This window comes from Polyodon spathula, chromosome 4 (genome assembly GCF_017654505.1).
Source record: "Polyodon spathula isolate WHYD16114869_AA chromosome 4, ASM1765450v1, whole genome shotgun sequence".
Classification (NCBI taxonomy): Eukaryota; Metazoa; Chordata; class Actinopteri; order Acipenseriformes; family Polyodontidae; genus Polyodon; species Polyodon spathula.
Window position 1 is genome coordinate 89,736,708 of NC_054537.1, and position 24,171 is coordinate 89,760,878.

The 24,171-nt window shown below is 34.7% G+C and overlaps 1 protein-coding gene across 1 annotated transcript in view; it reads left to right on the plus strand.

Moving 5' to 3' along the window:
- LOC121315072 (histone deacetylase 9-like) overlaps positions 1-24,171 on the plus strand; it is a 215,985-nt gene that overhangs the window by 172,362 nt on the left and 19,452 nt on the right. Inside the window, exons 15-21 of the mRNA XM_041248972.1 lie at positions 228-335; positions 941-996; positions 1,241-1,328; positions 6,158-6,277; positions 6,567-6,664; positions 16,099-16,217; positions 23,157-23,290. Coding sequence (XP_041104906.1) covers positions 228-335; positions 941-996; positions 1,241-1,328; positions 6,158-6,277; positions 6,567-6,664; positions 16,099-16,217; positions 23,157-23,290 — 723 coding nt within the window. The remainder of the gene's footprint in view (positions 1-227; positions 336-940; positions 997-1,240; positions 1,329-6,157; positions 6,278-6,566; positions 6,665-16,098; positions 16,218-23,156; positions 23,291-24,171) is intronic.

Genomic DNA, 24,171 nt, shown 5'->3' on the forward strand with positions numbered 1-24,171 from the left:
TGGCAGTGAGGCATGGCAGGAATGTGTTTCCATTGGAGAAGTTCTGTGTAAAAAAAAAATAAAATAAAATAAAACAAATAAAAAGGATAAGCAAAGCTACGACCAGAAGGTTCACTCAGCTGGGCCAAGACGGAAGACTAATGTTATTGTACATTGGCTGTCACCCTGCCAGCCCTTCCTTACAGATTTGTTTCTCTTTCTCCTTCTTCTGCCGACTGTTTGCTCAGGTGGACAGTGACACCATTTGGAATGAGCTCCACTCGCCCAGCACTGCACGCATGGCCGTTGGCTGTGTCATCGAACTGGCTTCCAAAGTAGCCTCCCGAGAGCTGAAGGTGAGGTCCGACTGCGTTGTGTGTGGGAGAGCTAGAGGAAGCGCAGACAAAGAGAGCAAAGTGAAGTAGAAAGGGAGCCTGCGGGTTAGGAAAGAGCACAGGCATTGTTGATTTTAAAGTTTAATGGCCCACAGAGTTAGTCTTGAAACAGTGTAACCCTGAGTATATTTTTGCATGCCACGCTGTTCCATCCTTTCTTGAATTCAAATTTTAACAAATCAGAAACACAACATAAAAGTCAAACAGCTGCACTCTTTTTTTCTCCCAATGTTAATACGCCTGTTGTATTTAACGGAGTGCTTACCAATGCTTTCAAATACAGCACTAGACAGATATCATAAGCACAAAAATCACACTTTAAAGTCACCAGAAATACATTTGGTCTATATTGCTCTATTACAATTACATTAGTTTTTTAGACTTTCTATACAAATAATGATAATAATTACAACTTAACTGCATTTCTTTCTGCCCAATGGTTTGTATTTCATTTAATATATTTCTAACATAAAATGAAATTCACTGCCTCAAATCAGCAAAGTGGCTTATGAACTGCATCCTGTACGAAGCGGCCCTGCAATTGAAATGTCTTTTCTCTTTCACAGAATGGATTTGCTGTTGTGCGGCCCCCGGGTCATCATGCTGAAGAATCAACAGCCATGTAAGTGTGAGGGAATGCTGCTCCTCTCAGAGAACCAGCTTCACGAGCTATCACCTGCACAGTGAACACCTCCAAAGCACTGTAATTGTTAGCAGATGACAGGGAAAGGCTTCAAGATTTCAGAAAAAAAAGATTTATGGTCTCAGAGATCATATAGCATTTAAAAACATGACCCAGAACGTTATTTGTGACCATTTTACTTGCCGGTTTGTTTTCTTATTTTTGCTGTTCTTCTTTATTCCAGGGGTTTCTGCTTTTTTAATTCAGTTGCAATTACTGCCAAGTTCTTAAGGCAAGCGCTAAATATGAGCAAGATATTAATCGTGGACTGGGTACGTATGCTTCATGGGTGCCACAACTGGAATGCATACAAATTGTGTTGATGAATATTATAGTTTATAACTCGTGTTGTTTCACTGTAAGTTTCGTTGTGTTTTGCAGAAACAGTGTTCTGTTCTCTTGCTTAAATCATTGTGCCATTGTGGCATTGTGCCAATATAACTCTTCCTTTTTATTATTATTTTTGAGTCACGAATAATATTTGATTCTAATCAAGACGAACCATAATAATGTTTGACATATTTGTTCAGAACCGTAGTACAAAAGCAGAAGATACTACATTTAGGTGGTAAAAAAAAAAGAAAGTGTATTACAGAGTTTGTTAAACTCCCCTGCTGCTCAGTCATAGAAATGAAGAACTGGGTAGTCTACAGAAACAGGAACCTAAGACAGTCTAGCAGTACACTCATTTTAATAGTGCATAACTTCAGTAAAAACTAAAAATGATGCCTGAACTTTACCTTTAGACATGAGGAGTATTCAGAGTTCAGATAATTGGCTGGGCATCTTGTACTAAATAACTACTTGTACACAGTTAAGACGTTTTTACGCTAACACCTGAAGAAACTTATATACCGATTTATGAGCCCTATTTTTATTTTGCCAGCGATTCCCCAGGAGGTGTAAGGGTTTGTCTGACAAAGTATAGACAGGAAATGAACCCTGGCATCAAACACTAATCAGTTACATCTGGACCTGATTATTTCTTTTTGTTGGCAAGTGCTAAAAGATTTAGGGGCTATAGTGTGATAACATTACTCCAAGAGCACACAATGGTCTAATAAATATCATAATCAAATTGCATCCTGCTGCTCAAGATGTAACTGCTACAAATAGTATATGAAACAGGTCATTAATTAAATATTAGGAAAAACTTTATTTCAGATGTGTCACAGCCTATAATGTGCTTAAGAAAAGGCAAACGTTTGCAGGACAAACCTTCCATGTTCAAAAGGCTCTATCCTGGTCTGACTGCTATATTGTGGGGGTGGATCTTTCAATCAATCAATCAATCAGATCTTTATTTTATATTGTACCCTTTGCAACGAATTGCCGCAAGTGGACAAAACATGAACATTTACAGAGCAGTAAGCATAAGAAGCAGTAAATTCAGCAAACACAATAAAATACAGAAGTACGACAAAAAATAAAAACAATAAAACATATAGTAAAAAGGCAATAGTAGTAGTCATGTATATGAAAGACTACAAAAATATGTCTTCAGTCTAGTTTTAAAAACTGCTGTCTTTGGTGCCTTCCTTACAGAGGCTGGCAATTCATTCCTCTGTTTAGGGGCCCTGTAGCCGAACGCTGTACCAGCTGTGTTCTTTTTAAAATGTTTAGAACAGTGAGATACCCAGCATCTGGCTGACCCGGAACATCTTGGACAAACCCTTGGAAACAATGTGTATGACATAAGAGAAACAAGCACAATACAATCATTAGACACAATACCATACAATCATTAGACACATAGTCCGTTGCAGAGATAACTATTAAAATGTCTGAGAGTATTAAGTTTGTTTTTAGGACTTTTGCATGCATTCAGGGCGTTAAGTAAACCAACTTACGTGAAGTCAGTTTACTGTTTCTGTTACCTCAAACAGAAGGTTGCTATTGTGAATTAATATAGTAACATTTTTAGCCAACCTGGCTAATTGGGGCTTATTATCAGAAAACATTGCACAGACATATTATACTTAAAATAAATGCATTAAGAAACTAAGTAGAAACTAATGCATGTATACATTTTAACTCACCAGAATGCTGTGCAGATATACATTCCACTGTATCCCTCCTCTCCAGTTCATTGTTTACTATATATATCTGTGTGTGTGCGGGTGGGTGCAGGTGTGTGTGTGATGTGCAAAATAAGGCTTCCTGTTTCTTCATTTTTCATGTGATATGGCCCTTGGGTCTGAATATTTCAATATTAGATTTCAATAAAAATAAATTCACTTGGAAAAGGTATGTTTAAAAACACTGATACCATTATAGTCAGTCAAAACATCCGTAACTTCTAAACACTTAATCGCATTTTTAAGTTAAAACTTATACAAAACAAAGTCTTACAATAAACTAAATAAATAAACCGGCAGGCAAATGTTTCGGCTAGTACCTTCCGCAGTGTATTTTGGGCATCAAACCCCTTGAATTATTGAATGCTGATTTGTTTAATTTAATAAGCAGTAGAACTCTGATTAGAGGGCATTACCTTCTGGAAGCATCAGGAAAGTGAAAACCATTAGTACTTACTATATGGTACAAGGGAGGTCAGCTATGAAGGTAATGCCTTCTGATTGGTATCATTATTCAATTACGTTTTGTTGTAGCAAAATATTTGTTCATAGCAAAAGTATTTACATTCTTTTTGTTTTGTTTTTTTTATTACGGCTTGTATGAAATCCGGACCTATTCTGTCTTACATATTTCCTTCAGCTCAGACAGATTGGATGCAGAATGCTTGGCTGGGAGTTTTTTGTTCAGATCAGTCCAAAGCATTTCTATTGAACTGAGATCTGCTGATTATGAAGGCCATTCCACAACGTGTATCTTAATTTTCTTCAAGAATTCCACAGTTGACTTAACTATATTCTTTGGGTCATTGTTGTGTTGGAAGGTAAACTGTCTACATAGCAACCTCGGAGCAGATAGGATTGTAGTACTTTGTAGAATGCTTTGATACATGGCTGCATTTATTAGATCTTCAATCACATGAATGTCTCCAGTCCCTGAACTGCTAAAACACCCCTATATCATGGTCAAACTACCTCCATGTTTAACTGTAGGTATAAAGTTTTATTTATTAAAGACTTTCCCTTTTTTCCCAAACATACTGTGTTAGTCTCACTGGACCACATGATGTTGTTAAAGAATGCTTCAGATTCTTGTTCATAGATTCTTGGGACATTTTGTTTTATTGCTGTTCTTTAAATGTGGTTTGCAGCGAGATCTACGTGCACACAACTCTTCTGTGTTCAGGTGCCTTTGTACAGTTCTTTCATGCACTATTGTCCTCTAAGTCTTTCTTTAAGTCCTTGGCTGTTATCTTGTTTTTTTTTTTTTTTTTTTTTTTTAAGCTGCTCGGATGATTCTCATACCTGCTGTAGTCGTAATTTTCTTTGGATGTCCACTTCTTTCAAGCGTTTCAGTTGAATTTGTTCTGTGTCACATCCTGATTATTGCTGATTGTGGATTTTAGTATTTCATATTCCTTTGATACTGTTCTGTAGACATTTCCTTTGTTGTAGTTTGCTACAAGTGCTTTTCTCAAATGTGAATCCAACTCCCTTTGTATTGACCATCATCTGCTGTGTTGCCAAAACGTTCTTCAACAGATGTTGAAAATAAATACATTCTTTGTCTGGCTATTAACTTTATAATACAGATTAATTACTATATTTTAGTAATTAATTATAAAGTTAGTTCTATTACATGTTTACAGACTTTTAATATAAAAGTGCCAATACTTTTGTCATGAACAAATATGTTAACTACCAGAAATTGTGTATTTTGAGCTTTGCCATAATAATGTGTGGCTATGTTTTCTTGCATTACCTTATATTAAGAGTAGGGCGGCAATGCATTTGTATCTAAAAAAAAAAACATGGACAGAAGTCAAAAGTTTAATAAAGATCCAAGTATTTCTTACCACGGCAAATGGAAGTGGTGCAATATTTTGAATTTGACACTTATCATTAGTGAAGAAGTGGATGCAAAAAAATGGATCTACAGGCTCATCATTAGCTAGGATGTTATTTGCTAATCTGTTGACTTATTGCCACAGAACAAACATTTTTCTATGACGACATAGCACTTTCTGATGCATGTAAATATTTTTTTTTTTTTTTTTTTTTTTTTGTGCAGCAGTCAAAAATAAATACACAAAAATGAAAAAGATAGATAGATAGTATATTTAGTATAGTGTTTTTTAGTGGCCAGTTCAGAACGCTACTTATGAAATAAATAGTGCATAATCACTCAAACAAAAGCATTCAAAGAAGAAAGAAAAACAAAACATAAGACATATATACAGGTAAACACTTAAACAAGTGTTGCTTATAATGGTAAATAATTGTAACATATTGTAATCATTTATCTCTCATAAACAGTAGGAAGCATCTCTTGTTCAACATTGTATTCAGAAATACATATCATCTGAGCATGTGCAGTGTTGTCTGCCTGCATGGTTGTAAGCAAGTGGGTATTTTGAAACACAACTCACTGAAACCTCTCTTCTAACCTGCTAACATTTTTTTTTCCGGTTCACTTTATGTATGAACTTTCAATTCTGCCTTGTTGTGTATTCATTTTATACATTTCAAAACCTATGGCTGTGTAGTTTTTTTTTTGTGCAAATCAAACATTTGCATTTCATCGGGGACAAAGAAAGCCAAGTTAATTGAGCCTGAGGGGTTATGAACTGTTGACAGTTAATAACCCATAAAATTCCTCCATAAAACAGGATGCTAGATTCCATCACTAGGACCCGCAGTACAAAGAGCTGGTGTATAAATATCTAATTGTGGAAGAGAGGACTGGGATTTCTCAATGACTGCTCATCTGGGGTCTCCAGGGCATGTTCTCTGCGGTTTCCTGGTTTTTAGAAGCCAGTTTAAAAAATGAGCACATTAAGGAGTAATTTGCCCAAAAAACATTCAGGAAGTGTCGGGAGAGAGGAGGAGGCAGAGGGGTGTAGGGGGGTGGTAAGGGGGAGGGGGGGGGGGGGGGGGGGGGGGGGGGGGGGCGAGAAAAGGCAGAAGGAACCTTTGGTTCAAGCTAAATGTTATTATATTTGTCATTTGTTTTCTTTTGCCCTCAGGATGTTCACCATGGCAACGGAACACAGCAGGCCTTTTTTAGTGACCCCAATGTCCTGTACATGTCTCTTCATCGCTATGATGAAGGAAACTTCTTCCCAGGCAGTGGCGCTCCAGACGAGGTGAGCTTCATGATCAGAGATCCCCCTTCTCCAAACTGTTCTACTCAAATTGCATTGCATGATTACCTCTTATTTTCTCAGTCCTTCAGTGGTGCAATTAAATTGCGCCTACTTCCAGAAATTGCCCTATGGGACCCTTGCACCTCCCTCCAGTGCAGAACAAGTGTAGAACCCAGAACTGTGCTTGTCAAGCCAGGAATGGGGAGAGTTTGACATTTTGTTTGATGATTATTGCCAGAAGCATAACTATTTGATGTTATTTCTGCTCTGGTGCTTCCCTGTTTTGCAGTGTGGAAGTCACCCTGGTGAAGGTTACAATGTAAATATTGCTTGGACAGGTGGCCTGGAACCCCCCATGGGAGATGTGGAATACCTTACAGCTTTCAGGTTTGTACATTTGCTTTGAATTGTGTGACTTAGGTAAATATGAATGAAGTGTAAGTTGTACTAATTGATTGAGACACTGTTTTACCAGTCTGGTTGAGCATCCACAAAGCACTGCAAACAAGGCACAGGTAAAAAACAAACAAAAAAAAAACAAACACAAACCTTATTAGGATGAAGTATTTAAGTTAAAAACCCTGACGTCTTTATGCTGCCATTTGTAAATTAAACTTGAAATAATAATACTAGTAATAAATAATAATAATAATAATAATAAATAATAATAATAATAATAATAATAATAATAATAATAATAATAATATGATGTATAAATCAACATTTACAGACCATTAAAGAAGAAATATATGATTCTTATATATCTATATATCTATATAACACGTGTGTGTGTGTGAGCAATAGCATCTGGTATAGAGGGCATTAGCAGGTATTGTGGACCATTTGGGCAATGGATTAGGGTTAGAGTCTTATTGCTTTTATACGTCAATGTTGCAGAAAATTAATTATAATTTGTATATATTTTAACTGTATTCTTTTTTATGTATCCTTCCACGTAAGCACTCTAAAGTGAATGTTCTACAAAAGATAACCCTTCATTATAACAACGTTACCTATGAACTTCTCTGCACAAGCTGAGCTTTAAAAACATATTTTTGCCAATATGTTCCTGAATTATATTTGTACCAAAACGTAATTTAAAGTAAATCACAACCTTTTTAATAACGTGTTAAATTAAGCATGGTAAGTCAAATCTGCAATGGGAGTCATTCCAAAGGGTAATAAGAACATAAGAACATAAGAAGCATAAGAACATCAAGCAAGATGGGCCGAATGGCCTCCTCTCGTTTGTAAACTTTCTTATGAATCTAGATTAATTTAACAGTGATTTCAACTAACGGTGGGGGTTGAAGGAATAGTTTATATCCTCTCAATTATATTTTTCATCTTTTTACCATCTCACTATATATGTACAGTATATGTTTTAGAACATGAGAACATAAGAAAGGTTATATATGAAAGGAGGCCATTCGGCCCATCTTGCTCGTTTGGTTGGTAGTAGCTTATTGATTCCAGAATCTCATCAAGCAGCTTCTTGAAGGATCCCAGGGTGTCAGCTTCAACAACATTACTGTGGAGTTGGTTCCAGACCCTCACCATTCTCTGTGTAAAAAAGTACCTCTGTCTATTTTCTATTCTGAATGCCCCTTTGTTTAATCTTTGTTTGTGACCCCTGGTCCTTGTTTCTTTTTTCAGGTCGGAAAAGTCCCTTGGGTCGACATTGTCGATACCTTTTAGAATTTTGAAAGCTTGAATCAGATCGGCACATAGCCTTCTTTGTTCAGGACCTAATAGATTCAATTATTTTAGCCTGTTTGCATATGACATGCCTTTTAAAGCATTTTGTAGACCTTTTTTATAGCATATTGTCTAGATGAAGATATTTCTGAGTCAACATAAACTCATAGATCTTTCTCATAGATCCCTTCTTCAATTTCATTGTCACCCATATGGTATTTGTAATAGATATTTTTATTGCCTGCGTGCTGTACCTTACATTTTTTATATTAAGTGTAATTTGCCATATGTCTGCTCAGTTCTGAATGCTGCCTAGATCATTTTGAATGATCATTGCTGCTGCAACAATGTTTGCCACTCCTCCTATTTTTGTGTTGTCAAATTTAACAAGTTTGCTTACTATACCAGAATCTAAGTCATTAATGTAGATTAGGAAGAGCAGAGAACCTAATATTGATCCCTGTGGTACACCACTGGTTACCTAGCTCCATTTTGAGGTTTCTCCTCTAATCAGTACTTTCTGTGTTCTAAATGTTAACCACTCTCTAATCCATGTGCATGCATTTCCTTAAATCTGCACTGCATTCAGTTTGAAAATTAATATTTCATGCAGGACTTTTATGTTAAAAGCTTTCTGGAAATCTAAATAAACCATGGCATGAGCTTTGCAATTATCCATCGTCAATGTTGCATCCTCAAAAAAATCAAGCAGGTTAGTTAGACATGATCTTCCTTTACTAAAACCATGCTGTCTCCCAGGATACTGTTACCATATATGTAATTTTCCATTTTGGATTTTAGTATAGTTTACATATAATAGAAGTCAGGCATACCTAGTTCAGTTTTGTCTCCCTTTTTGTGGATCGGAATTATGTTTGCACTTTTCCAGTCTGTCAGTACAACCCCTGTCTCAAGAGACTGTTGCATGATCTTAGTAAGCGATTTGTAAATAATTTTTTTCATTTATTTTAGTACTATTGGGAGGATCTCTTCCGACCCAGGGGATTTGTTTATTTTAAGAGCTCCCTTTAACACTTCTGCCTCTGTTATGGTAAAGTTATTTAAAACTGGATAGGAACAGGTTGACATGTAGGGCATGTTGTTTGTATCGTCCTTTGTAAAAACTTGTGAAAAGTAATAATTTAATATATTTGCAGTTTTTTTTCTCTTCATCTGTGATGTTGCTATTTTTATCTCTTAGACATTTTACTTCCTCTTTGAATCTTCTTTTGCAAAACCTTTTGGAATAGTTTTAGCCTCCTTATTTCTATCTCTCTCTTTTTGACTTGCGCTTGCAGTTTCAAGTACTCTTTCTGTGTTCTTGGTCCCTTTTAAACACTCTATAAAGTGCCTTTTTTCTCTGCAAATATATTTTTTTAATTAATCTATTAAACCACGTTGGCCATTTTGTTTGAGATTTTGATTTGTCTACTTTTGGGATGCAATTGTTTTGTGCCTCTAGTACTACAGTTATGAAAAATAGCCATCCTTTCTCTATGGATATTTTCTCTATTTTACTCCAATCTACTTCTGTTAGCCTCTGTTCATTCTTTGATTGTCTGGCTTTTCAAAGTTACTTTTTGGGTTTTAAAAAGCACTTCATAAGTGATCTAAGTTTGCAAATGTGTTTGGTTATTCTGTCTTTGTTATTTGAAAAGTCGAAATCAAGGCATGCCCCCCCCCCCCCCCCCCCCCCAGTTGGTGCCTTGACAAATTGCCTTAGGAACCAGGCATTTGTCATTTCTACCATTTCAATTTTGGTTCTCGTGCTCCCCACCAGGTTTTCCCATTTTATATGGGGGAACTTGAATTCCCCCATTAGTATTACTTTTCCTTTGCTACGCGCATTTCTAATGTCATTGTATAACAGATTATTTTGCTCGGTATCTGAATTTGACAATCTATAGCATGGCCCTATTGTTATGCCCTTTGAATTTTTGTCCATTATTCTGACCCATATTGATTCTGCACTGCCTTTTTCTTCCAGATTTAACACCTGGGCTTCAAGACTATTTTTGATGTATAGCGCTACCCCTCCTCCTCTTCTGTCCTGCCTGTCTTTCCTATACAGCGTATACCCACTAATATTATATTTGTCTCCATCACTCTCGGATAACCAAGTTTATGTTACACCTATCACATCGTAGTTACTTGTTAGTGCAGTAGCTTCAGGTTTTAACATTTTATCTCTGAGACTTCTAGCATTTAGATAAATACATTTAGTGTCTCTCTTACCTGAGTTTTGCTTTTGATGTAGTCTCCCTTCTGTTTTTTTGTTGATTTCTCTGCATATTTTACAGTCTTTGAGGAAGCCTGAGAATGGTGGACTGAAATAGGTGAAAGTTTTCAAGAGAAGAAATATTTTGACAGAAAAAAAACAATGCTTTGTCTTGTTAATCTTTTTTAAATCAGCAGCTGCAGACAGAAAGTGTATACAAAACAATAGCATAAAATGAAAAAAACTAATATGTGCAATACTTTCAAATTAATAATGTCATTGCTGTTTTGACAAAAAAAAAAAAGAAGCAGTTGTGAATCTGAAACCTTTGAGTGCAAAACTACATGTACATGAAATACAAGCATGATTACTTTTGTAAAGTGACTCTTTGGTTATACATGCATACCACTTTTTTCTTTTTTCTGTGTTGGGCTTAAAGTCTGGTCCCTGGATATGGACCATGAGACCAAAGTTGTCCTCATGAACAAGGCTGACCATACCCACTGGAAAACCAGATTTCAAATTGATTTGCTTCATATCGCTTTTAATTAATAAATACATTAGGAATAAACAAGGAACTTCTAATACAGTAGCGCTAAAGCAGTTCTGTGTACACCAGAACAGTAATGCTTTCAGCTAGCAATTGTTAAGTTGTTATTATCATTCTAGGCCTATAAAATCAATGGTCTGCACTATAGAAAAAACTGGATTTATAAATGCTTTTATTACCTTGCTTTAATTTAGGTACATATTTGTATTTACCCCCTCCTTATATATAAATGAAATACATATTCAGAATGAACGTCATAAACCTTTTTATTATATGTTTTATGAGTTTGGTGTAATTTCACATGACAGTCAAGGTACACAAAAAAATCCAAAAGCTAGAGCAAGCCCCTAGTGTAAGATCCGTTTTCTTGAAGTGTTCCTTGACAAACCAAATGAATTACACATATATTGGACCTTTGAGGCCTAGGGCTTAGAATGGAAAAATTATTTACAAAAGCATGAAAAATATTTAATCACTAGAGGCAGGGGGCAACAAAGTTTTAATGAACAGGTCCTCAGGCCTTTGGCTGGCGGCGGGCTTTCTCAAACAACCGCAAACTCTCTTGACTAGCTGCTTGCCAACCTCAGGGTCAGGCTTGAGATGAAACAGATAAGATAATTGGCTCTAATGAAATCCAGAAGGCATTACGGTTCTTTTTTTTTTTAGCTTGGATTTGAAGAGTGCGTGTGGAAGTGAGCCTTAATTCAAACCAGGGCTGCACCGGGCCCAGTCTCCATGACTTTGATATTGTTTGAAGTTCTAAAAGTGTTCACCACACCACTGGCCTGCTGGGCTGGGTCTCCCTGGTTACCTTAATTACCAGCCTTTATTGCTGACTTTACTTCACAGGAAAGGAGCCATTATATGTTCTATCACCATTCAGCTCTTTTTGGGCCAGGGGTAAAGGTCACCCAAGGGAGCCAAAACAGTTTCACGTTGAGTTATTCAAGGCAGCTACAAATTATTATAGAATTAGAAAAATGCAGAGATACATTTTAAAGTTATGACTTTGTGGGTGTTTGTTTTGTTCACATTTCATTGTTGCACCTTCAATTCCGAAATATGTTAGACTTTATTGGTTTGCTTATGTGTACTGTACTGAGAGCATGTGTGCTGTATATTTGGTGAGTAACATGTGCATCTAGTATAGTAAGATAGCAAGCAGGTGCATCATACTCTATCAACACTACCTACATAATTTGAAGCATGCATTGAAACCTTCTGATTGACATTCACTTCATTCACAATCACATTTTCAACACATCATGGTCTCACATTATTTAAGTAGTGTGAATTCAATACTGAATGAGTAATGCAAGAGCAAAGAGATGATGAAGAGACTAGGACAAATCTAGAATGAGTCCTTGCAGCCAATGAAGGCAACATCACTCTGCAAGTGTTATATACTGTATGCACCAATCAGTAGTAAAGCATTACATGTAACCAAATAAAACAATTATAATAATAAAAAATCCCAAAATGTAAACTGTGTCTGAAAAATAATTATTTGTTACCGTAGCTAGTTGTCTTTTTTCATAGTGATAAATTATTTTAATTAGTAGCAGATTTCATTTTAAAAGTAACTTCCCCAAAACTGATCACAATGCAATTGCAATTATTTTGCAATCACAGTTGAATTGTAAAATCATTCACCTGCTGACCACCCATGCAACAACTTGAATCATGTTTCCCTGTAATATGAACAGTTATTTATGGAGTTTACATTTAATAAATGGTCTCATTTTTACATTCATCACGGTTCTAAAAATAATATATGTGTTCCTTCTTTTAAATATATTGGCTGGCTGTGGTCTACTTCTTGTTGTTAGCACTACAGATATCAAAGCAGTCAACTATTTGGGGTTCATATTGAATGGAAAGCAAAGTGTATTGTGTTTGTATAATACACATGTATGTGCTGACTGTAATATGCCAGGAAAATACTTCAATGGGAAATGTGTAACAGATGAGTGTTTCGACAACTTGTTCAGTGGATGAGTGGCTTTAAAAGTAGCCATAGGCCTCACCTAGCATTATAAAAAAAATGTTTTGTGTCGTTCTTTGAGAGCAGTTTTTAAATGTTATGCCAATAACTGACTCTTTTGAGTTGTACTGATTCTCTGCAATAATTTTTTTTTTAAATTTCTGAATAGTAGTACTTGTGCTGCTTTCCCATGATTAGAGACTTTTTATTTTAACTATGTTTCATACGTGAAAACTGATTTTATTTTGAAATCACTGGTCTATATAGTAGTTCTAAGCTAAACAAAATATCACAAAAAAATAAATAAAACCCCTTCACTTCTTTCTTCTTCATGGTGTTTATTATGGGTAAAAAAAAAACAAAATCTCAAGTTCTTTTATGGTATCTCAATCAATCAATCTTTATTTTATATAACGCCTTTCATAGTGGACTACCATCACAAAGCACTTTACAAGTACATTAAATAAAGCATAATACATTAAGTACAGTAAAAAAAAAAATAATAATAATTTATTTTCTTTTCTTTGTATTCTTGGTGAAAGAATGTCTAGTTAATGCCACTTGGAACATTATTTTTTTGTATGATGAAGCACTATGTAAATTAGCAGTATGAAAAAAGCTAAACAATATTACATTTGTCAGCATGTATTGCAATACAAGCTTTCATCAGTCAAGTAAACAGAAATGTTTTCTTTTTTTAAATTTTGAATTGAGGTGTGTATTAAGTTCCCTACCCCTACTGTTGTATTGAATAATTGCAGTATTTCTAAGGTTGCTTTTTAGATGCTTCATGTTATGCATGTATAGAAATGTATCCAGTTGTCATTCTCTCTTTTCACACTAAACATGTATCCTTTCATCTCCTCAGTTCAGATTGGCAAATTCAGTACTAATCAGTACCAACTGCAGTGGTGTTTGAATTGTGCCTGCTTAGGAACTGATTTGATTCCAAAAATACTTTTCATATTAGGTCTCAAAGAGCATCAAACCAAGGTGACAGTAAAGGGCTCTTGACCTGGTGCTGGATTTCAATCTGTCCCCTATTGTGAAAATCACTGCATGAATTGTTTTCAGAGGCGATCCCACTGTATCTAGTAGCTTTAGGGGTATACCTTATTTTTGACAGTGAAGTTTCTAGTGCTCTAAGAGATTAAACTGGTTTTGATTTATTGCCCCCAACATTAGTAGACCTAAGGCTACATCTTTGCATTGATATCAGTTACAAGACTTTATTCCATTCTGTGAATGTAAGTGACATAGACATATTTCCTCACCACTCTTTTTGCTGAACAATTGAAGACAATAGGGCTTATTTAGCAAAAGGTACAAGGACCAAGGCTAGAAGGGTTTTTTTTTTACCTGCCCCTAACTACAACCATTTTTTGTCATGCTATTTTATGCAATTTACATGTGTTTATTACTTTTATGTGTTAGGTTAAACACCAGAGAATTTATTTGTATTTTTATTTAGTTGAATCTCAGTAGACTCAACAACCAACCGAGACAAAAGAGACTAAACATGGGTCGCGTTTTATACATGGCTTTTAAAAAGTGCTAAATGGTAAATGAAAATTAAGCTGCAAATAGGGGGCTGTAGTGCTGTGAGTAAAGCCACGATGAATGCCTTGTTATGCTGCTGAGCTATGTGGTATGCTCTGATTTTGTTCACTCTTTAAACTTTTAGGGAAGGCGCAAACACAATCCAGAAAAGACCCTTTGCATACCCCAGTAAAACTCAACTGTCCCATTCAACCTTAAGCCCATTTTCACGGCTGTGTCTTGGTACAGTTTCTTACCTCATAATTATACAGTTATTTCTTGCTGGTGTGCTTGTGTAATTAGGGATTTGTTCTGCCTCTGAGTTTTGCATCTGAGTTATTTGCGCTAAATTGCCACCCACAAAATTTCACGGTAACTTAGAGCCTCAAAGATTGCTCCTTTGTTATTTCAGTGCACTGAGAGAAAAGAACTGTTATGATGAAACATGTGGTTTTTACAGTTTACACATTTTGCCAGCATCAGGTTTAAGAATCTGAAACTTCTCACAAGAGAAACATTGAGGACAATATATTTCAGTTTTCCTGGCACTTACAGAAGTGCCATCCATATTTTGTAAATATTCATTAAAAGTTTAAGCCGGAAGACAGCAATATTCATCACTGCAGAGCCATTGTTGAAAATATTCCATTCTAAATATCTATTTTACACAATTGGGTTTCCCTATGTAAAACAACACCTGTTACTAAAATGTATATATTTGTAAAATATATAAATAGTTTTTTTCTTTTTTTCTTTATAACTGATACAGAGTGCTTAATCAATGGTTGTTTAATTATTCTTCCAATGCAACATCAAAATCTTAAAATATTTTTGTGCTATCAATCTCTACTAAAGCAAGTCTTACAACTGAAAAAGACATGCTCCAATCAAACTTAACATAGTTAGTAAATACATTTCTGCTGCATTTTGGATAATGCTAGAAGATGCCTGTGTTACAATACTGTAGAAAATGTCTGCCATGTATTTAGCATACAATTATGTCAGCAAAGAAAAAAAATTAAAAATTAAAAATCATGTGCCCATGCTTTATAAATTGAGCCAAAAGATGGCTCTTTTTAGTATCCTGCAAAGATAAAGGGCCAGTGGCATTTTCCCACACTGTACACAGTTTACATAAAGAGTTGCCCTTAGAGAGTTAATGTAGTGTAACACAGGAAAACAGTTGTAATTATCATGGTACTTCGCTGTAATGACCACTTCACGCAGCAGTACTAAATGCCTAATTACGGTCATTTGGTGCAGACCACACTAGCGTGAGTTTGCTCTTCACACTACACTGGTATCCATGAAATCCTTAATGATAGACTGTTGATTGCAAAAACAGCCTAACATTGTTGGTGTGGCACAACCATATTCCAGTTTATGTTGAAATAGTAAGAAGTCACTCATTGGTCTCGTTAAACAAACATAATAGTGCATTCAGATCTAAACCAGCTTATACTGTCAGGATTTACATCATATGGTCCACATAATAGGGCCGGTCTGACTTGTCCTCCAAGTAAGACTCTATTGCAAAACCTTTAATCTTTCACCTTATTACAAATCAATATTTTTTTTCTGTTATGAAAATTATGTAACAAGGGCTGAAAGTGTTTCAGCCCAAAGCAATGCAACAACAAAAAAGAAGTTACATTTGGTAGAATTGAAAATCAGTGATATGTCAGTAAAGGGATTAAAATGAAAATATCTGATGCATGTGATTTAGTTTTATTTTTTTGGTGTTTGTCAGCTGTTAGTAATGAAATTAGATTTGTGCTTCTAAGATTGATACTGTATTCTCTGTAATAAAGTGCTGTGTTATTTCCCCACAGGGCTGTCGTTGTGCCCATTGCCACCGAGTTTAATCCAGATGTGGTCCTGGTGTCAGCTGGCTTTGATGCTGTAGAAGGCCATGACCCTCCGCTGGGCGGGTACAAAGTCACAGCCAAGTGTAAGTCCCTGCTTGTGCCCTCAGTTTGATGTGTTACAAATGGCGAGAATGAGTTACAGCGTAACTTTTAATGCAACAATTCTATGCATTAAAGAAGCCAAGCAAGCAAAGAGTAAAATAAATGTAGCTTCTGCTGTTTTCACATTTTACATTTGTAGAGAGCTAACTTTTGCTGTTATTGAGAAACTGTACAAATACTACTACTACTACTACTACTACTACTACTACTAATAATAATAATAATAATAATAATAATAATAATAATAATAATAATAATAATAATTGCTCCAGAATCTTGCCATTTGTTGCATGCATTTTTAATGTCCCTTTACCTTAATGGGCCTTGGAGCAGTCTATTATGTTAATGAAAGTTGCCTTTAAAGAATACTAGTCAACCATCATCCTCAATAGGCCAGGGAAGTCCCTTCTCCACAGCATTAAACCCTGTCTGCATGGTGAGCAGTAAATTTGGGATATGAAGTCTCTCTGCTGGAGCATCAAAGGTTTGATAGACTTTTGCCTACATTTTCTTTACAAAATAAACACTTCTTATCTGTAACAGTATCACATAAGATTTCACAACCATGGACTTCAAAAGCTAAGCGCAGAGAGGGTTAGGATGCAATAACCCTAAATAGTTGCCCACTATCTTGATAGGGACAGACAGGGGGAAGGTGAGGCGTCTCTCGTGTTTGTTGTTGTGTGTTTTAGCCACATGGGGTGATTAGTGACCATCTGTTTTTCGGTCTGCTAAGTTAAGTTTTATTTTTCACAAAATGCCAAGCTGCCTTGTACCCTAAAAGGCTACCCAGTGTTAACACCAGGGAGTTTGCCAATGCTCCAATGATTATTTGGAGATTTCATTACCTTTTGCTGGAGACTATTGGGCCCCATGCAGAAATTAGTTTTAATAGGACCCTGATTTTCTACTCCAGCAGTCCCTACAGAAAATGTATACTTTCAGATGCTTTCCTCCTTTTTCCACATCAAAACATCATACATGAATCTGCTGATAAAAGGGGATTATATATTTTAATGTTAAAACCATGTCTTATTTTGCAGTTCACAGAAGTGTCTACAATAGGATAACAACCAGACCTATGTTTTATTTTTTAACTGTCTATTGTTTTATTAAATACAGTGCAATGAAAAGCTAAGGTCGGTGTTTTCTCAGGCTAAGTGTGACCGTAATATTAATGTGATATTGTTTTTATTAAATACTATTTGTATTGACTTACATTGGAACTGAGAGCAGAGAGTTGGAAGACCAAGCTGTTTGCCTCTTTACTCATCATGTACTGGTCACATTTATCCCCAGCTCTCTTTCCTTGTATGTCTACAAAGAACAATGGGCTTATGTTTAGCTTGGTTTGGTAGTGAACACTTGTCTCTTTTAAACCCACACTTATAACACCATTGAAAAAGTGTTTTAGAAGTGCTTTTGAGTCCTTCTACTCAAACTTGTGCCCCATGTCTTGTAAGCAATATACCTCCTTGGGTTTTGTGTGTAAATGGTTAATTTACACAGATAGTGGAATTACATGTTTCAACCTTCTGCTGGAGTAATGAAATGTGATTAAGGCTTGTTAGGTGACCACTATATTTAGTGCACTTCCACATTTCATTCATTAAGCTATATTGGTATCATCCAAGAAAAGTCAATGATGTAAATGAAGGTGATGTAGCATGAACTAATCATTTGCAGGAATCCCACATATGTTCACAGTAAAAAGTAAAGCGGCATGAGACAGATTCAGCATTCGGATATGCAGTGCCGAGATTAAAAGATAAAAACATGAAACCATACCATAGCAGGAGAAAGAATGGACAGCAAGGGCAATTTTGGCAAAAGGGATTTATTTTTCCATCAGTGTGGTTTAGTGGAATAGTCCTATCTTGAGGTAAGCCCTGTTTAAGAAAAACAAGTGTGATATGGAGATACTGAACTACTTGAGGCTTTCATTAAAATTGACAAAATATTTTTGTTTGAGAAACCTTTTTTTAGATTATACTTTTAGTAGCAGGCTTTAATATTACACTGTGAAACAATCTGAAATGTTATGTTATATTTCTTATATGTATTTAATAATTTATACAATTATTAATAAAACAGTTGTTTCTAGCTGAGAGCCCTGTATACAATTTATAAAGAAATGATTGTATTTCACTATTGTGACATTTATAATAATAATAATAATAATAATAATAATAATAATAATAATAATAATAATAATAATAATAATAGGGATCTAAATAGACTTGTTCTTGCATTGTGAATCAGAACAACTGAAAATTATGTTCATAATTATGTCTCAATCCTAAAATTCAAGATGATGCAAAACTTTTAGCAATAACAGTATATACACAGTATATGTCAAATAGTAGCATATCTTATGCCAGTGCCATGATTAACATTAACAGTAAATCACTTCAGATTGTGTTACTTCAATGTATGCTGAACATGTATTATTTGTAACTTGTTAATCATAAAAAAATGATACATTCTAAATAATAATAATAATAATATAGGTGCTATTAGAAAAAAAATAATACTAATGTGCAATTCTGGGTTACTTGTTATTCTGAATACAGTACCAATTCTTGGAAAATTGAATGCCTGCATATGTATTGGTGATACGAGAATCTGAAAACATTTAAAATATACAATATTATGTTACACACTTTCTATTATCATGGTATGTGTGCATATACGTCATGATAATTAATATAATTTCATAAGATTTATTTCAGGTCCTCTGTGCTTAGTGGATTCCAAAATTAAAATAAAATGACACATTTTTTTTTCAAAAACAAAGTAGCAACAACAATAACATAATGCTGATTAATGTAATTACAAGATGATTATAATTATTACTGTTTAACAAGGGACATGTTACAATAATTGACTTGTTGGATGTGCCCATTATTGTTACTTTTCAGGCTAAATATTTAAAAGAAAAATAACAGTTTACTAAAAGTGTATACACCACATGACAATATATAGGATCTAAGGGCATAACTTTTTAATAAGAAAGAGTTCATATGAAAATGGGTCAGAATGAGAAAGTTTTGCATCACCTTATGAAATTAAATAGTTTTGCTTCACAATGTCTAATGAAACCTATTGAATAATGTTATCTTAACATATTCAATTACATAGCGGGTTGTAGTTTTCCATGTACTTAACGAAAAACTGACAAAAATTGAAAACAGCGACATTTCAAAATCTAATCTAAAAAGACTTTTGTGAAAAGGGACCGGTTTATTTAAAAATCGAGATTTAAATCTGATGGCCTAAACAATGAACCTTCACTGGTTTCACTGACAAATCAACAGTATCCTACCAAAGTGGATGCCTTTGGCCCAGTCAATTTTCTGTTTTAACGTAGTCATAAAGGTAGACTTTGACAAACCACAAAGGATCCTGGGAATTTCTTTACAGCTTAAGTGAAATACAATACCTTAGAGTATGCCTAAACCTGCTTTGAACTTGATTTATCACAGGGAATACAAACTGTTAACTTCTATTTTTGTTAGATGGTGCCTGCACCCTAGTGATAGTCAATCAGGATAAGTCTACCTTAAGTGTTTTTTAAGAAGGACAAAACTGCATGGTTCCTACTGAGTACCCTGTGGAGATATCTGCAGGAGAATTAAAAGCTAAAACCACCACTGTTTGTTTCGAAAAGTTTGCAGGTATTAAACTAGAGCCAGTGTGTATTGTTTTTAGAAAAGTTATCTGTTCAACTTTAATTGATTAAAAAATATATACATTTAAGTTGAAGGTGATTTTTTTCCCAAATAAGATTCACTGATAATATTCTTTAAGTAACGGCATCTGACAAAAAATAAAAAGTATAATGTCAGGCTTGTTAAAATGATGGACTTGTCTGTGTTATTTTAGGGAACAGACACAGGCTACTTTAAATTCAGTCATTGTACTGGGTCATTTTATTTAAAATGCAAATAATAAGATGTGCAGAAAGTAATGGGCAAAACCAAGGCTCAAACCTGAAGCTCCCTGTCAGCTAGTTCACTATTACAGTGTATTTGCCCCTTACTCCTTAAAGTCACTTTGAGCTGCATGTTTATTTTAAGTGATTGTGAATGTATGTAGACAGAATTATGCGAATTGGGTTCCACAGTTTAAATAGATAAACACAAGATCATGTATGTTAAAATGAGTTGGTAAAAAAATAAAACCCTACTACTAACTTTACCATGTAATGCACAAGAATTTTTTTTAAATGAGAAAAGCTATTTTATTTGAACTAGATTCTGTTTCTTGTACAAAACACACTTTCCCTGTTTGACAACAATAATGTACTGCATAGGAAAAAGTCTGGATGTAAAAAAATATATAGTACAATGGGGTGGCTAAGCATAGTAAGTTTTGGGTTTTATTTTTGCTCCCTTTAAACTTATTTTGAGCCGATTGTGTTTCCTAATTAAGCTATTAATTATAAAATGTTTTTACCTCCATATCTGGACTGAGTCCCATTCTGTTTCGCTTGATTTTTATTTCAAACAGACATGATAAATGATGTTAATTGTTCATCGCTGATCCTAATTGCATTGAAGTCTTGCAGTTGTCTAGTTTATCGTTGTGCTTTTGTTATTTTCACCCGTTGTCCAGACAAATGTTCTTTTCAGCATAAAATACCTAGTACACTGATCCCAAGTCCATCATTTGAAATATCCTTGATTTGTAGTAAAGAAAAAAAATACTCTTAAACCCAGCCTTTAATTAGTAGTTTTCTCTTTATTAGAATGTAGAGACAGCTTAACAACTACCAATTAACATTTAAAGTGAGGTAGAGATTTGATAAATAAAAAATTAAAAGTTCAAGCCCTAATAATATGTGACACGGAAATGGGCATTATAGGGTTAAAATCACAGCTCAATGGTTGAGTTTTCCATCTTTTTTAGTGAAAGAAAAAAAGCACATAACAATTCTAAAGCATGTAAGAAATTATTTTAAGTAACTTATAAGACACGAAATTAAATGTCCGAGATCTGACGAGTTCATTTTGGATACAGTTGTTAGAATATTATAAATGTAAACCAATTACTTGGTCACAAAGTACCTACAGGAATGTATTACAGATCAGTTTGATACAATCTTGGTAGTGAATGTTGATAGTTTTTAAAATAAAGGAAAATATACAGTCACCAAAATGACCATTTAAAATATTACAAATTGTAAAAATATCAGTTACATTCATGCCAAGAGTATTTCGACCATCATGTCGTCTTGTTTCTGGTTTAAAATCATAGCAGTTGAGACAACACAGTTATACAAGTGCACCTGCACATTGGATGGGTTGGAGTTAACACAACTATAACAAAGGGATTATTCGTTCTTTTTTCCAACTGTTTTCCACTAATAGTTTCTAAAAAGTTGTACAGATCATGCTCCTTTTAGAGAGGATTCGTGTGAGTGTCATTCAGGACCAAAAATGACAATTATTTAGCCAAGAGAATATTTTTTGCAGCATTAAAATGTGTGAAACCAGCTTTGAGATTATTTCCTTGTTTAACATAACCTCTATTTTTCCCCATGTGTTTTGTTTTTTAATCCTTGTACTTTACATCAGTTGAAATGTCTAATTTTGCTTTAATATTTATACTCCAAATGTATACAAAACTTTGGGTTCATCTGGAAATGCTTAAGATCACTAAAGTCCTTAAGGAGAAACTGCACATTCCTTTAGCAGTGCAGATCCTACTGTATTGTGCACCTTTAACGGAGGTATATTAAAATGTATTTCTGCTTAATGCAGAAGGGATGGCTATCACGAACTAACTACAGTATGAGGTCAGTGGAATTTCTTCAGCAAATATAATGACCTACACAACTTGCAGCCAGCTGTGTTAGAGAAGTTACATAATACTGAGCAGGTTTTTTTTTTTTTTTTTTTTTTTTTTTAAGAGGTCAGATAACCCATGTCTATAAAATTCAGGTTGATTTTTTAAATGAGCCAGTAGCACCGGGTTCTGCAATCTTGGCTTTTACATCTGGAGACCAGGGCTTCAATCTGTTTTTGGTCACACTTAAATGTATTCAGTCAATTTAGTCCTAAAGTGACTCTCAACTGGATTTAAAAGTCATCATAAAATATATCAGTTCAAAATCAAAAGACTGAATCTTCCTTCTTTTAAAATGTGTCCAACCAACAACTGGGATTTAAACATAAAGCTAGATACCAGTTTAAAAATGTTGTGCTAATAATGATTCAGGGTAAAAAGCATTGAGGGTCTGGCCCATTGTTGCAGCATACTCTGCATTTGCACATTTAAGGCTGTTCTGTTGTTATTCAGCCCATTTTCAAATCACCTTAAAGTGTTGCCACCAAAGCCAACCGTCTTCCATTTTGTGTTACTCTTTGTTTTTTGTAGGAATCTCAGCACTAATACAGAGAGCTGCATTAAATTATCAAGGTTCTTCACCCCATTTCATCATCAGCACATTTTTTTCAGAATGGAGAACTGCACCCAATAAAATACACCAGACCAAAAATAGACAACTAAGTCTTTTAATTCAGTTTCTCTGTGGAGTGCAGTCAGAGTCAATGAATTATTGTGGTTCATTTGCTCATTTTAAATCAACCTCTTGATTTCTAGGCAGCATTTACTTTAGTTATGTTGTACTTTCCAAGCTTTTTAATATTTCAAAATTTAGATGTGAATGTAACTATGAGTTTTTTTTATTATCTTTTTTTTTTTTTTTTTTTTTAAAGGACCGTTTACATTTATCAAGAATATAAGTTTAATAAACTGTACAAAAGTGCAGGATGTTGTAGATGACAGAACGTTATGGATGACAAACACTGTAAATGGGCTTCTTCATTTACATTGAGTAACAAAACCCTGTAAATGAAGTTGAATTTCAATTATAAAACAATGAGTTTGATTTTATATGTCTGTCTGTGATTTAGGTTTTGGCCACCTCACCAGGCAGTTGATGAAGTTGGCAAACGGACGAGTGGTCCTCGCCTTGGAAGGTGGACATGATCTTACTGCAATCTGTGATGCGTCAGAAGCCTGTGTGAACGCCCTTCTAGGAAATGAGGTAAAATATGATGAGTCAGTGTGCTGAAGTCAGGCTTTGGTACTGGGCCATATTACACTGCAGTTTGTTTTGTTCAGATCTTAACAATACACTTCTCATAATATTTACATTTATATTGCTCCTTCATGAATGGAAAAATCTTGAAGTGATATATAAAGAGATAGAAGACAAACACAAAAGCATTTATGAGATAAGCTATATGCAATATATATGTCTATATCTATTATTGCATTCAAATTCTCAATACACAAACGTGTTTATTGATTGAAAAGTCTGTCTTTGATCTCAGGTTAAAGTTGAATGTATGAGGAGTCTCAAGCTATATACAATATATCTATATCTATTCTCGCATTCAAACTATCAATACACAAATGTGTTTATGGATTGAAAAGTCCGGCTTTGATCTTAGGTTAGGTTTGAATGTATGAGGAGTCTCAAGGCACTCGTTTCATTGGAAGGTTTTTTCATAATTTATTACTGACGGCTCTTTTGTTGACACTTCCAGATGCCAAACATCTAACCTTCCAGCGCTTGGATTAGAAAACCTGCTTCTAATAGTTCTGATTCCATTTTTATAGTGTAAATGGAATGGAAGGGTTAATGACCCTGTCAAGACTTCATTAACTAAATGTCGGGAAATGAATACCATAAATGACTAGGCATTGGTTATGCCAACTTTAATCTCTTCAAACTTTTAATTGATTTATATTAACATAAATATTGAAGCAGCTCTCAGTTTACCTGCCTTACACCCATCAAGCTGATCTATCTATCTATCTATCTATCTATCTATCTATCTATCTATCTATCTATCTATCTATCTATCTATCTATCTAGTCCATTGGTTTGGTTTGAACTAATGTCTCGAAGTGAAGCCTGTG